Raw genomic sequence first — 17,235 nt, forward strand, 5'->3', positions numbered from 1 at the left:
AACCACTTTCAGCCATTATGTGACCTACTCATCCTATAAAAGAAAGGAGAAAGTGAAACCCTCCAAGGCGAATGAATAGTGAGTTCAGAGGGCTACTGAGAGGGGCTGCAGCTACAATTTCCCGAGCCCTGGCATATAATGGTTGATCGTGCAAGCCTGACCCTGCTTAGCACCTTCCTGAGCAGTATAAAGGAGAACGGTGTAAATAATGGGAAGGTTTGAGGGTGCTAAATTCACAAATGGAAGAGCCAAAACTGCTTATGTTTCATACGGTTTTCCAGCATGCAGCCTTTCCATACAACCACTACAACCAGGCCTACTATCGGTACACGAACCATTAAGCCAAATACCAGACAACAAAAACATATTCAAAGTGTGGGTGGTAATAGCTGATAAAGGTTTAATTTGCATTACTTTCCAATTTAAAGCAGTTATACGTGTATACCCAGATGTATCTGGACGTTTGTATATCTGTAATTCTGTTAACTCACTGTGTTCAATTTCTTTTGTTCTGACATTCCTCCGAGGTACACAGGTGTCAACACTGAGTACAGAATCAGGTGTCACACACAGTACACCACCCATGGAATGAAAAGTGGCATGACCATCCACAGTATGTACATTGTAATCAGCATTGTCAAAGACATACTGAACATAGCCCTGATTTATGTTTAATTTGGCCTCCCTGATAACTGACTTTTCGAATTTTAATATTTCGTTATAAGAGCAAAACCCCATATTTGCCAGTATGTTAATTAAGAGCCTGGACCCAAACCTTCTGTGAATGAACACTGCTGTACCAAATTGAACAGGGGACACAAATGATTTTGGCCGAGATACTGCAATTATGGAATGAGCAACAGCGATTTTCCGTTCAGTACTTTTTTTTATTTTCTTGTGTTATCCTGGTAGGCTTAATGAAAAAGCAGTGTCTTCAGTAATTCTGGAATAAGACCTGGACTTCCCGTTTGAATTTGCTCAAGAGTTGAAAACTGAGAACAATCATAAGCTTGAGATTTCAGTGTTCGTCGAATTATTGCTGCTGAAGTTTTGATCACTCTCAATTCATCATCTGTTTCAACAACTTGCCGATTTTGGTACCAGACGTCCGACAGGATTATGGATGCTGTTCCACTGAAGCAAATTATGACCCTTCTTCCGGGAAGATCTGTTACATGTATGTTGGAACCAAAACGCCCGATTAATTTTCTTTTCAGGTGGCTGTCATCGTATGATTCCACGTTAGGGTTCAGATCGTTATACAGTTTTTGTAATTCCTTCAACGTGTACTGGCATTCATCATTCTCAATTAAATATTGACCTAATTTATCAAATGCTGCAGCTCTTTCAGAGTCTGCTATTGATCCGCCTCTAGTTGCTGGCTTTTTAGGTTTACTTGAGCCTTCCACCTTGAATCTTGACAAACAATACCTATGGTACCTACCATCACATTGGACTAGGTCAATGATATTGCTAAGTCTGAGAAGTACTTCTCATCTCCATTTTGCGTCTGTAAACAATTTAAATGTACGATTAAGTAAGAAATACCTGAATTTGTGTAAAGCATATATAATAGCGTACAATTCTTTTTCCCAGACAGATCTTGGTCTCAGTTTTTGTGAGACGTCTGCTACAATAGGAAACGATCCTTTCTTCGTTTGTTTTGGGATCATAACAGGCTAACGACCCTCCGATCTGGTGTGAGGATGCATCTGTGTAAAGCCTTATCTCTAGCTTTTCGTCGAAATGATAGAGAGACGGGGCATTCAAAATGTCTTCTTTCAACTTCTGAAATAATTCATCATTTTTTCTGTCCATTTAAATTTGGCATTCTTAGTAAGTGCTGGAAAGGTTCTATCTTGGTGGTGGAGTCCTTAATATGACTTCGTAGATAAGAGCATAGGCAAATAAAGCTCTTAAGTATGCGTTTAGGAGTCGGCTTTTTAAAATTCTTGATCTTTGCTATTTTCGGTTAGATGCTTATCTTTTCTCCGGATACAAGGAATCCTTATACTGGGAGTTCTCTATATAACGGGTGCGTCCTCTTGGGGTTGGCTCGGAAGTCGTGTTTCATCAATAGTTGGAATAAAAGCTCCAAATCTGAGAGTTGTTGTTCCCACGTATAAAAACCAATGACGATGTCATCAGCGAAATTGGTAATGCATTCTGGTAAGCCGTCTAATAGCATTTTAATTACTATGGTTAAAGATTGGGAAGAGGAACAATGGCCCATTACGCATCTAAGGAATTTATAGCTTTTGTGGGTATGATTTAACTCAAAAGTCATGTATAGTGCTTTTTGGATCCAATTTTATCTGGAAATAGGATTGAGAAATGTCAAGCGTTGTTATTAGGGTTTTTCCTTTTAAAACCTGCAAAACGTCCTCTGTAGACTGGAACGGGATGCTCAAATATTTGGTATAGCTATTACATGCCTGTAGATTCAACACAAGTCTGAAATCTGAACTGTTTGGCTTTTTGATCGCAATTAGAGGCGAAGAGAAATTACTCGTCTGTGTCTCAGTTATAATTTTAGCATCTATCAGTTGTAACTGCTTATCAATTTGGTGTCTAATTCCTAATGGAATTGGTGGGGAACGGTGATGGAATGACGCACTTTTACCTATACGAATTTTGTGCTCATATCCTCTAACATAATCTATATCCTCTGAACTGTAAGAAAACACAACCCTGTATTTGTACAATAAGTTGGTTACAGCTATTCGCTGATATTCCGGTAAATCCGAACTTATATCAAAAAGGTCAATGTTAAAGGTTTTAGCGGTTTGTCTTAATCTTTCATCTATTTCTTCGTGAGTACGAAATTGGTACGCTTTCATTTTATCTTCTTCTATTCTAAACGAAAATTCTCCCACATCCTCCTCTGTATACGCCACTGGTGTCCCTTTATTTAGCGTTATTATTCGTGCCGTAGGATTGGAAATTAATAACGTAAGGTCGTTACTTGGTGCTCTCATGATCATTGCCTGTAACCCGTATCGGTCTAATAGTGATTGTAGTGGAGTAACATAAAATGCAGCGTCATAAATTGTTTCCCTTTGAATCGATACAGGGAAGTAGAAATTTGACCTCACCGGAATCGTAACTTTACTGGCTGTGATGACGTCTGCAATCCTTTGCAACTGTAAAGAGTGAGTAGTTTCTTGTGACATTTTTTCCGATTCTTTTTTTTCATTGTGAACGTAGGTTTCCGAGGTTTTCTATATAACGATATGGATTTATTCTCCCAGTCTATTTGAGAGAAAAGTCTTGTGAGAATGTCATTCCCAAAAATCGGATTCCCAAAAGTCCCAAAAGTCAGCATCTATGATGCAGAAGTAATGTGAGAACGTGGTGGTGCCAATTTTAAATTTAATTAAAACTACTTTAAAGTTAGAACTTTGTAAGCAATGCCCTTGATAGAGTTTGAAATGTTATCAATTTGCAATTTGGGGGTACGTCCCGACTTGACCATAGACTAAGACTAGAACCCATATCTATTATAGCTGGTAGACTACTTGCATTTACATTAATATTGAGCAATAGTTTATTGTTTTCTATTTCCAGCTTAACATGTTCTCGGTGTTTTCATTGTAGGTCGCCTGGGTAAAAAAATTGCTGTCCGTATCCTTGAAAGTTTCCACTGTTACCTACTTTTCTTGAATGTCATTACGTTTTAATTGTGGTGGTGTCTGTGTGGCCCGGGCCGACTTTTTTGGTATGGCCCGCGAGGCTTGGCTTTGGCCTGAGAGCCCAGTTATGCGTTTCCTTGGTTGGAATTTTTATGATTATTCCAACACGTGGATGCTTCGTAGTTCTTATAACAAATTGAGCATACTGAAATTTTAACGCCTTTTACAAGATTGTTGTTTTTCTACGACCGTTATCTCCTTTATTGGTATTTTTCGCATTCGCTTTTCGTCTGTTGTTATGCCTAAAATTGGTCTTCATTGCATTCTGTGCCACCATTAATGATAACTCGGTCATTTGATTAGCCAGTTTGGTGAGGTCCGTGTGAAGAGGTCGAGGGCGGGTTTTGACTTTGGTGGGGGTGCGGATTTGAAACTTCAAGTGGAGAGGAAGTTGATTGTGGAGGGGAAATACTCTGCAATGGAGGTGCAGAAGGTAATGATTGCGAATAACAAGGAGCAGGTTAGGTATAATGCACAATAGAAGTTGGCTGTTGTATATAGGTTGGCAAGTATGAATTAGGATTCGTCTGGCTATGAAAGTCGTTCACAGGAAATGTTCAGGGGCGGTTAGGTTGGCCAATTAAAGAATGAATTGCCTGTAACAATTCGACATATTTCCTCTTCTGCATGAGGTCCTGAGCGTTTTCCAATTCATGAAGTCGATATTGCAGGCGTTAGATTGTTGGAAAGGATTCTAACGCTATCTTTTGCAGTAAATTTCTTTGTAGTTCTAACGAAAGAAAATGAATTTTCTGTTCCTCCGAAGCTTCTGGCATTAGCTGTCTGATGGCTCTTAATTTCCTTAGGAAATATGAATCGACCGACTCATGTTCGTTTTGTTGCATTTGGAAAATTTCTAATACCGCCTTATATGCTGGTAAATTTGGGCGGGACAGAGAAATTAATTGGTTTTAAGTTGATCGTAACTTAGTGTGTCGAATTGGTTCTGATTTGGAAATTGTAGAACAAAATCAAGAGCTACGTCCTGCAGATACATTGGGAGAATTTCCTTCTTCTTTTCGGGGGTCCATGCCTGAAGTAAAGCCAAATGATCGAACAGCATGAAAAATCGATCCGGGTCGTCTGTACTGTGACAAGAATATCTAGTAAAATGAGGAATATTAACCGGTATACGGGAGCCTTATTCTGCCATATTGTTATCACCTTCTTTATATGTATTTTTCCCAGATCTAGTTTTCGGCATAAATACCTGCCAGCCTAAAATGAATCAATCTACCGTAATGAGAATGTATATGACAATACGGATACTATCTTCTATATGATCCTCCTCCTTTAGTAATATTAACACTAAGAAGTTCTAAATCCGTTTTTCCCCTTAATAAAAAGAGCGTCCCGTAGGAAAGTCCCTTTATAATCTGCAAATAGACGCCGACGAATCTACCATGTAAAATTTCTTGGGTAGAGCAATAAAATGTCCTCAGGATTTGGACTTTCCCGTCACCTTTTTATTATAAAAAGTCTTTTTATATACATAATTATAATAAGTAATTCCTCTAATATCTACTTGGGTAAGATTAAGATAGGAACCCGGTGACCAAGCGTCGTGGACTTTGAGGTAAGGTACTCTCGGTGACCGTGCATCGTGAGAGGGGTCTAGATTAGGTGTTTCTTTCTCGGTGATCGTGCGTCGTGAGAAAGAGGAAAGAAACTCGGTGACCAAGCGTCGTGAGAGGGGTTTTAGGTGTTTCGATCAATCTAGGAAGACTGATGTTGGTCGAGGCGTGCAGTTCCCTTTTATCCTGTATTGTGGGCTTCCTTCGTTGATTCTCGTCCATCCGACTGTTGGAGATGGTGAGCGACTCCTCTTCGGGACCGTCGTCTGTTTGTTTTTATTTACTATTAACACATGTAGTTCACACGTGGTTATTGCATAGTACGGCAACGTGGGGATCCTTACAATATTATTACACGTGTTCTGAAGTGTTTTAAACATGTTTAGTGCTTCCCTAGTGCATCAGTACTTTGTGTTACAACATGATAGTGCTTCGTATGTGTTTTTCAAAAATAATCTTGTGGATTAATTCTTTTCCACTGTGGAGATGTAAGGATCCCCACCATTCAGTGTGTACTATCCTTTCAAGCACATGTTACAAGCACAGAACACGTGCTATTGTTTATAAACATCAATTCAAGTAGAAAGCACATACAGTAAACAAGGAGAACGAAGCTTGCATGACGGAAACTGAGGAGGAACCCAGAAATGACCTATAAAAGGTCAGAAGAGGACCAAATTATCAGTAAAGCACTGATCACATAACCTACAACACCTGCTCCCGAAGTCGCATTGGACAAGGGAGATCTCACCTGACCTCTGGCAGCCGCATTGGGTGAAGGAGATTCCCAGCTACAACCTCCCCTGGAGGCTGCATTGGGGAGAAAGAGGTGTCCTCGTGAGACCAGGTCCTTTAGTTCAAGAGATTCCTTTTACAACACCTTAGAGGCCACATTGGGCAAAGAGGTGTCCGTACAAACCTAATCTCTACCTTCATCAAAACCGAGGCTACTTTACGTGCCATGAGGTCCGGTATTACACTTATCTATATGCAAGAACTTCGTGATTATTTCATAGAGAATCATTTTATAATGAAATTGGTTAAGGGAAAAATTCCGAGACTACCAAACAAAAATTACAATATAGATATATTTTATATGGGACCAGGTACATAGCCAAGGGGGGGCCGGACCCCCCTTCGAGACCAGAAATGAAAAAAATAAGGGAGGATGAAAAAGAAGTGAGAAAAAAGAAGGATCGCGTTAACAATTTAAAAAATCAAGAAGCTTTTGGTTACCTCTTTGTTATGAGGAGATTTGTATTACTTGAAATACATGATGGCGAGGTGAGCGAGATATCCTGGAAGAGTCAGAGAATTTAAACTTTCTAGAAAAGTTACGGAATTCTCAGAATTTCTAGAATAGTTACGGAATTTTCAGAATTTCTGCTACTAGTCAGGGGGATTTCAGGGAAAATTTCAAGCTTCCGAAGGTATAGTACCGCTGCGTAACAACGTGGAAATTTTTTTATGATAAATTTTCGTCATGGCATCCTTACACGTGTTATTTCAAAAACAATTTTCTACTGTTCCTTTAACCTATCATTGGAACAGACAGTAGTTGACAGAATAATAAAAAATTTATATGGAAAGAAAGTTCTGTTAACATTTGATTCAACAGAGAAAGAAACGCAATATTGTAAAATATTTTACAAGGCATTTTTGAGTATTTACTTTTTATAATAGTGAATGTGTACTTTTTATAATAGTTGGGGTCATAATGAAAGAAAAAATGTTATATTTGAATGAAAAGAGGAAGGATGTAAATATTGTAAAAACTTTTTCAGCAAGTTTTTTTAAAGTCTTATTTTACTCGAGATTTCTCATAGTTTTTTATTATTTATTTATTTGCCATCAACACAACAGGCATAAGCCCAATTATAGTGTTGGTGTATTACATAATACATTTACAATAGTTTTCTTAAACATAGAGTTCATATTGCAGATGTCAATTTCTTTGTGTTTGATACATATTTTGTTATAAGTAGAACACATTCTCCAAATTGGTGATTTCAATAATACGTTGGTCCTTGCTTTATTCCAATAAAACAGACCAGAGTTATTAGCACGAGTTTTAAGTGTCGGGACATGAAAATTTAATGTTGATATGAGATCCGTACAATTAAATTTGTTTTGTACTATTTTATGGAGAAAAATCATATCTGTCACATTTTGCCTTTGTTCAAGTGTAGTGATACAGAAGTTGTCTATTAATGTTAGATAATTTTCATAATATGGATAGATTCTAGTTGTCTTGTACGTCAAGTATTTGATAAATTTAGATTGGACCTTTTCCAGTTGGTGTCTGTATTGCTGTTGTGATGGATTCCAAATCACAGCAGCATATTCCAGTTTTGATCGGACATAGGCATAATACATTTTTGTTAGTGTAGTACTATTGTTAAATTCCTTTCCAATTCTAATTATGAACACTAATACCTTGAGAGATTCCTTAACTATGTTCTGTATATGGTTATTAAATGTAAACTTCGTGTCAAATGTAACTCCAAGATCTTTGACGGAATTTAATCCGTCAAAGATCTGATTCACTGAGTAATCAAACTCTATTTGACTTTTGTTTCTGGTAAACGATAAAATGTTACATTTCTTTATGTTTACATTAAGTTTGTTAAGAGAACACCAATTAGCAATATTGTAAACAACTTCAGTTCGAGCCTAGTAACGGGGATGAAACAGTGAACTGAAGAAGTCACCTTCCACTCACCATCTGTAATGAGTGGGAACGTTTTCTACTTCTATGCGAGAGGTTAATGTATCGATCATACTCTTTCGGGGGTTTTACCATAAAATGACAACTCACTAATAAGAAAATTATATATATATATATATATATATATATATATATATATATATATATATATATATATATATATATATATATATATATATATGATACTATAGACTACAGAAATTAGTATCACAATTTCACAAATTTCTTCATTAAAAAAATTTACACCAAATTTTCACTTTCTGAAAATGAAAGTTCTCTTTTAGCCAGTTTGCAACGATGTGGATGACTTTGATTGAGAAGCGCGAATTCAGCGTTTTTTGAATCAAGATTAATTCAAACATCCGCTTTGCTCTTCCATTCGGGCGTTGTCTTGCTTCAATGTTAACACGGTGATCCCACACAACAAAAATTTTAGTGTATTTTTTGGAAGTTTTGCGTTTAAATCACAATAATATCACAAGGATAAAACGATTCCTTGTCGCCGCTTTTTGTGTGTTCACTTTTCACAAGTTTATCGGGCGTAAGCACTAAAATGTTTGATTGAAAATCGGTGACGTGTCCCGTTTTCGTCTCTTGGTGCTCAAGATTTAACACGTTATTTTTGGTGTTACTTGCGTTACCTTAAGTTCATAAACAACGCTATTGCTTAAGTAAGCTATGCTAAATCTGGCATTATGTGTAGTGACTTGTGGACAGTGACAGTGACATTCTTACCATAAACAATGTGTAAAACAACAATAACCAACAATTACAAGGGTGAGTACAATGACTATAATATATCAATATTTAAATGTGTATATGTATTTACAATTACTTAATTAATTATCCTATCATACTAGGAAAAACAGCTATTTATTTATCTATCGCTAGATAACTGAAACCAAAACCCGTTTAAAGTTCAGGGGTAATGAATCGATGGAACTTGTATTTCCTCAAGATTCGACAGAGCGTTGGTTGTTAAACGGCTGCTCGACTAGCCGTTCATCCTAACCGTGAATTGTTTCCAGTTATCATAGTTTACTACCTACTAGAATATATACAAAACAATAAAAAGTCTGATTTGTATTAATTTAAATTTTAAAAAAAAATCCGATTCTTTCCCATACTTATATTTTCCTTTCTTCTCTTTTTTTAAATATTCACTTCGTGTCAAAATTCTAATCTTATTTTATTTAAATCAATATATTCGACTAAACGTCTAATCCTTCTAAATATAGTAATAATCGGTATTCTACCTCAGTTATTCGCAATGGTGGCCAACCAGGAGCAAAATCACTTTGGCTAAAGTCATAATCCTTTATATAAAATACTATAAATTAAATAATCGCGCGTTATTAAAATTACTTTATTATTTATGTATTATATTATTCTTATTATTATCATTATTAATATTATTACCACTATTACTATCATTACTATTAAACTATTACTATTATTATTATTATTAAAACTTATTACTATTATTATTATTATTAGAACTGCCAACGAGGATTAACTTGTGAAACGGACCACTATATTCAGTCATTGGACTACGATATTTTCTATCCGTCTCGAACTGTTCTTACTTGTTTAGGGATTTACTTTTTAGAAACTACTCGTCTGTTATTATCGCCAAATCTAAATCTCTTTTTTTTCTTTCTCTACTATATATATATATATATATATATATATATATATATATATATATATATCTTCACTTATATTCACTTATATATATTCGTCGTAGCATGCTATATTCTTCTCTATATATCACTTATTTCTTCTATAATTCTATATTTCTTCTATTTCTATCTATTATTAATAACGTTATTTACTTTATTCTTCTCTATATTTATATTTATATTTTATTCTCTTTAAGTCTATATCAGGTATCTATATCTATTAGTCATAATCTTAATCTACTATTTGTCTAGTCTCATTCTGTTTGTTTACTTATTTGCTATCATCACTTATTTTAATTGATCTATTTTATTTCTATTCACTTCTTCTTTCTACTCACATTCCTTCCAAATCCTTCTCTATCTCTTCACTTCATTTTATGTACAAATTCGTGAAAAATTAATGGCTAGAATTAACTACTTACAACTTCAGCATTCCACTAAAGATAGAACTCTATTCTAGCTATCCTAGGATGCTATCTTACTAGATATTAATATAAATATTCTCCTATTCAACACGTTAACGTTATCCTATAACTACACTCTAGGATACTAATTATCTAAAAAAAAAGAAATCGGTAACTTATCTAAATTTAAATCTTACTTTCGTATTCACTAGGTTCTTGGCTACATTGGAAAGATTCACCTACAAAAAAAACGTTCACTGCATTCACGTGGCAAACGAGGCATCTCCTGTGTCTCTTCAAATCTTGCCACTGAAGACTTACGTGACTACCTAAATAAAATATTTTCGTCGATGTTTTGGTAATCGCCCATTTTCAACTCGGCGAGAATGGGATTTCCTTCCTAATTAGAGTTTCCCCTACTGAAAGGTTCGCCAAATCTCAATGTTTCCCCAATTCTAATTTTCTTATCTAGCTCATAACTTAACATAAATTTGCACCATTCATTGTCTTCTAGATGAGTTGTTCATTCTTGCCTTACTTATTACTAATTTTCCCTGATCGTATTCTCTGATAGCAAAATCATTCAATTTCTTTTCTGTTTTCTTCTCCATAGTCAATTTTATTCTCTCATAAATCTAAAAATCTTCCTCTTTATCTTTAAAAAAAATAATCCATGTCAATACTATAATTATAATATATTCCAATTTTCTAAAATCTATATCTATATGCCTTCAAGACATAATCAAATTTTTTTATCTCAGACTTTCTATAGTTAATCAATAACACTAATAATATTAACTTATATCTCTACTTGTCCTGTATACTTTAATTTTAATTACTAATTATAATTACTCTTTAAATCTAATCACTAACTATAATAACGCAAATAATTACACTAAATCTAATATTAATAATTCTAAAATGTCCCTAACATTACCGTATCAATTCATAATCTATATAAGTAAAATATTAACCACAAAAATAATATATAACTATCTACAACGTAATTGTCCTGCATTATCACATTGCTTTGACAACCAAGGTGTCCTCTGTTTGAATAGCGTAGCAAAAGCTACTAAATCTAGGGATAATCTATCGCTAGCAATAACAAGCTTCGCTTGTTTCTCAACTTGAGATATCGTGGTAACGAAATCTGCAATTCTTATCGCCTGAGTACAATCAAACTTGTACCGAAAACGCTCCAACCATTGATTGACAGTTTCTTGGCTTGCTCCAGAAGTGAACAATGCACAGATTTTATATTTAAGTTGGTCAGTGTTTAGAGAAAAAAAATATCGACTCACGCACTAGCGTATTGGTTTCGGCAATGCCAGTAACAACTGACAAAAAATGCCGTCTAAATCCAAGTTCTACTAAGTCGTCTATACTAAAATTCTTATCACTAAATTCGATCATGTAATAGCGTTTGTACTTAAGTCCTAGAACGTTATTTCTAAACACTACTTCCTTATCTCCACTATATGTTGGATTAAACTCTACAAAATGCTTTAAAACCCCCAAGTCTATATAATAATGTCTTGACTTGGAAAACATTGTGGCTGGTTTTCTATTGTCCTTTAAAACAGGATAGTGAACCCTGTGGTTATTCTTTAACGAAAGCATTTTCTCTAAAATAATTTTTACCACTAGCAATGAAACTTAGAATTAAGAGTGGGTGGGTGGGTTTACTCTATATTCAAGTTCTCGTAATTTTACAAATCAACTAATTTTAATTTCTTATTATTATTCCCACTGCTCTGCGCTCGACCTTGAGCCGTCGCTGAGGATGGAATAACAGAGCCTCTCTCTCTCTCTGACTTGGTGTACCGTCGGTAACGATCGTCAGCGCTCGGAGTTGATATCACTAGCAACTCTCTTCCTACAGCTGTCAACGATTCAAGCGAAGTACTACCTTGCATTCATATAATGAATTCATAACTTATTATTTTACGTTATTTATGTTTGTATCTACTTGTAAATTAGCAGCAAGGGTGGGTGGGATGGAAACTATAAATATTAATGATCACACCACTACAAAATTAATTAGTTTCATAAATGCTATAAATTACCATGACATTGGTGGGATAATAAAACTCGGACACATAACAATACACTAACTATATCAACCGGGAATCGAACTCTCAGTAATCTCTACCATAACAATGGTGTACTAATATGAACTATTATCTTACTCGTGCTGGGATTGAACTCATGACTACTGCACCATAACATAGTGAGGGTGGGCGGGATGGTATTTATATTTTACAAAACTTTAAACTAAACTTCTAAAATCTCTTATCATGTTATAGTGAGGGGCTTAAAAACCAGAATCACTACATAGGCGTAACCCACCAGCATTTCTCCACCATGTAAACAACTTCAGTTCGAGCCTAGTAACGGGGATGAAACAGTGAACTGAAGAAGTCACCTTCCACTCACCATCTGTAATGAGTGGGAACGTTTTCTACTTCTATGCGAGAGGTTAATGTATCGATCATACTCTTTCGGGGATTTTACCATAAAATGACAACTCAGATATAAATTTAATAGTAGATGTTTGTATTTCTCATAGGAAATGTCTAAGTGTAAAATGTGATGTTTTAATTACGGGTATTTAGAAATATCGCCAGATTGAGCAACGCAAACCAAGCATTGAGCTGCTGATTACTGACTTTAAAGTTACACATACCTCTGGGTTCAAATTCAGCTGGTGCCTCTGTGGTGATCCTTGGTGGTCTCTCCGTAACTGGTCTCTGATTGAAAGACATCGCCTGGGTTGATATCTCTGTCGTGGTTCGTGCCTCAATTGGTAAGACACTTCGCTGTAGTCATCGACGATTAAGATGTGATCGGACTCCACACCTAATATACTCAATGTGTATCACTCGAACGTTAGATCGCTAAATGAAGTAGGATCGTGACTAGGGTTAGTCACATCGGAACTAGACTTCTCTCAGATCAACTCCTGTCCTCTGAACTTCTGTCTCACTTCTCTCTGGACTTGTGTTTCGAGACCTCTCGTCCCTCCGCTTTTGTTTGAACTTCCGTACCATGGAATTCGCCACAGTAGACTGACGTCAGAAACGCGTGTGCTCCTTTCTTGAGGAAAACGAGGTCGTTTCCTCATAGCGATCAACAACTGGCAACACTTGGAATGCTCTGTCTCATAATTCTTGACAATTTCTACATACCCGTGAATGTGTCTTCTGTTCACAATAATTTTACAAATGCATGATCGTAAAATTGTCAATTGTTCTCGTTTACACATTTACAGAATTCGGTTCCTGAATTCTCAGACAGAGAACAATGTGCTATGATGTTATTTCAAAGAGCTGACAATACAAGCATGTGAATTTACTAAGAATTGCATTTGTGTGATTACTTATACCAACATTAATTATTTCCGTGTTTTTAATCCTTCACCAAAACAAAAATAAAATCTTTAATAACCTTTAGTCGGTAATATCCGTCTCCCAGGCGGATGTACGATATTTTTTCTTCAGAGTTGGTACACATATTCGCGGTATGATCTGATATTTCACGTATGCTTAAGTTGTGGGTTGACCGTGCTGTTTTGTGCAGGTGGTCGCGTGTCTAGCTCATTGTTGCAAACTTTCAAGTGTATAAAGTTATTCCACCCCGTCTCGCAAGCGGATATTACTGTAAGGAAATACATTTTGTCTGTCTAAGGGACGGATATTACTTTATGCTAACAACTAATAATACGAGTTGGGTGTTTCTAAAATCTAAAATTCGTTCGTTTCGAAAATCTAAATATTTTAAGATGTCAAGTAGCAAAGGTGTACCACAACGGAGTAGGGCTATACTACAAATGGCTATACAACAGTTAGAGATGGCTGGAGATCAGAAACTAATCATGATTACGGATCCGATGAATCGTATGTTCCTGAACCAGATCATTTATCCAAAACAGGTCATGACACTAGTAACGTATCAGTATACACAATGATCAGAATAGTAATCAGAATAATACGAAAGTACAACAGAAACTAATAGTGTTTATTGAAAAAAAAAAAAGTTGTTGTATCAGATGGAGTTCAAAGCAGCCAAATTTGGATACTAAAACACCTACGAAAAACGTGATAAAAATTAAATTACCATGGTTAGGACCCGCGAATCAGTACGGAATTTTCCAAATCTCCAAATCAAGAGGACATCTGGCATTTATTCTTTACTGATGACATTTTGAATGAAACTGTGGATCGCATTAGTTTAAAATGGAAGTGATGAGAAAAAAGTTACGTAACAACTCCTCAAGTTATAAGAATACTGATAAGACTGAAATTGAAGCGCTTATTGGTTTGATGACTTTGTGCTTCATTTTCAAGTCGGGGCTTATCAAGTGACTGCACTGGACTTCACGCTTTTCGTGCAACCATGTATCTCAAAAGGGGAGAAGTTTTGCTGGCAGCTCTTGGGTTTGATAATTCATCTACTCGTGAACGAAGGAAAAGAAAGATTCCTCCAGTAGCAGTGCCTAATGTTTTCAATACCTTCATTTCTCATTGCCAGACGACATATTGTATTGGGATGAATATATATGTTGATAAAACTCTAGAAGGTATAAGTTTAGAAATGGGTCTCAGCGGTGAAGCACTTTGTATTGAACTCATGGGTATATCCAAAAGTGAATTACTACGTGCTCCATATTCAGTTTATGAATTTTGTTACCTAGAATCAATTCTCTGGGTGTAACTAAACCTTATTGAAAACTAACTTGCATCTCTTTGGTTTCAAGCGTCTCAATTATGCGTGTCCGTCTCTCAGGCGGATGTTACTGTTATAGTTTACTTTTTGGATGTTACCAACTAAGGGATAAAATGAATATCCCAAAATATACATGAAAATTAATCATAAAATATGGGCTCTGCCACAATATTTTCCATGTCACGTTGTAAATCGAGACAGTCATGGATAGTCTTTATCCTACCGTATATTTTGAGGTCATCAGCAAAAAGCAATTTGTTACTTAATAATATATGATCAGGGAGATCATTAATGAATAAAAGGAACAATAACGGACCTAGATTAGAGCCCTGGGGAATTTCAGAATATGCAATATAATCAGATTATTTATATTCTTTGTAGATAACAGTTTGTTTTCGATTATTTAAATATGATGAAAAGAACTTGATCAAGGGAGAAGAGAAATTATATTCGTCTAGCTTATGTAATAGTACCTTGCGATGGACTCTGTCAAATGCGTTGTCAAAATCTATATATATTACATCAACCTGACATCCTACATCTAACGAATTTGCTATAAAGTCTGTGATAAGTGCAAGGTTTGTTGTTGTTGATTTGTGTGGGATAAAGCCATGTTGATATGGTGAGATTACGGATTGAATATGGTCAATTATCCTTCGGTATAGGATTTGTTCAAATATCTTTGCAAAAGTAGATAAAATTGATATAGGCCGGTAGTTATTTATTTCGTATTTATCATTGGTTTTTGGTATTGGGCAAACTATAGATGATTTCCATTTATCCGGAAAAACGCATGTTTTTAAAGCGAGATTGAATGCAATCCTTAGCGGATATGTAAACGCGTCTATACAACCCTTTATGATATATGGAGGTATTCCATCAGGGCCAACAGCAGTTCTGAGCTTTAATTTTTTGATTGCCATTTCTACTTCAGATTGAGTGATTTCCTCAATGGTAAGTGACTCTAGTTCGTTATTTACATAAGTTAATAAATTGTTCGTAGGAATGTCAGTGATACCTGTATCTGGCACGTATACTGACGAGAAATACTGTGCAAAAGCCTTGGCTTTTTCATCATTATGATAAAGTTCGCGTCCCTCACTTACCAACATATATCCTCATGTTATTGCCCTAACAAACCAATATATGTTGATATTAAAGTAGTTTAGATTGATCGAGCTCCTGGGCATTCAGAATTTCATGTCACGATCCTCCCTCCCCCGTTACGAAATCCTGGTGAATGAACCAATATATGTTCCAGTAAAATAGTTTAGAATGATCGAGCCCCTGTTGCGATGACCAGCGTATTTCATGTCACGGACCCCTCCCTTCACGAAATCCTGGCTACGTGCCTGATGGGACACAAGATGATTCGTAAATTGGTACCTGTTAATTCATGTCATGTCGGAAGCTTTCCGGAACAATCACATTTTTTTGAATTTTTCGATATGTATTTTGAACCTTTGACTCATATTGAACAGTAGTATTAAATATTGTGTGTCTTGTATGAGTTTGAGGAAGTCTTAAAAATAAATAAATCATTGCTATAATTTAAGCTATGTATTTATCTTCCTGTCTGAAAGGAATAAATTGAGTTTACAATAACCTTGTAGCCTGACTAATAACAACTTTGGTCAAATGTTTGATATCAATCGAAACTGTTCAGTATAATTTACTAAACCAATGAAGTTAATTGTGGAACGAAGTCAGTTATGATGCATGCAGTAAGTACTAGTAGTATAACTGACAACGCCCTACGAATTTCTTATACACGCGAATTGTGTCATTAAAGTCATTATAACATGAAAACAAACTTAATGATAATAAAATAAAAGTACACAAAGTCTCATTTTTCAACATGTATTCTCACCAACAAAGCATTAAATAAAATTGGCATTCAGAGATGACTTATTCATCGCTTAATATCAGTAACAACTTGTTTTTCACAAAGCCGTTGTTTTACAGGATTTTAAAATCTAATTTGATGTATTAAACCACGATTCAACAATAAATGGCTTGAAATTCACTACTTATAGTTAATTAAGAAAAATCTTACCATGAGCAATTTGTCATAACGCTCTGCTGGTATTAAATATCTTCCATCGTCGAGGTTCATTTCTCTGTTCTCAATAAGGTTATTCAGCACTGGTAAAATATTTCGCTCCACTTTCTCAATTCCTTCTAGTAACAATATTCGGCCTTCTAAAGCTGCCTTTACAGGACTCTGTAAAATAAATTAAATACTTTACCTATCTGATCCTTGGAGAACGTATCATCTTTATTAATAGGAATTTTTTTAAAATGACTCATTATCTTCTAATACTCATTTTACAGTACAAGCAACTGAATAATATTTACGTAAAAGTACCCCAGGTAGCACAGTCACGTCATTAACACGTCTTTTTTGGGGTTCGAATTCAAAATGAC

General features: G+C 35.5%; 1 protein-coding gene across 3 annotated transcripts in view; it reads right to left on the reverse strand.

Annotated features, from left to right (window-relative positions):
• Positions 1-17,235, reverse strand: part of c12.2 (von Willebrand factor A domain-containing protein c12.2) — a 1,756,568-nt gene that overhangs the window by 1,202,249 nt on the left and 537,084 nt on the right. For all 3 annotated transcript variants that reach the window (XM_081733805.1, XM_081733806.1, XM_081733807.1), the window contains exon 5: positions 16,865-17,032. In XM_081733805.1, the coding sequence (XP_081589931.1) occupies positions 16,865-17,032 (168 nt within the window). The remainder of the gene's footprint in view (positions 1-16,864; positions 17,033-17,235) is intronic.

Source organism: Thermobia domestica, chromosome 12, assembly GCF_964235325.1.
Source record: "Thermobia domestica chromosome 12, izTheDome1.hap1.1, whole genome shotgun sequence".
In the NCBI taxonomy this organism is placed as follows: Eukaryota; Metazoa; Arthropoda; class Insecta; order Zygentoma; family Lepismatidae; genus Thermobia; species Thermobia domestica.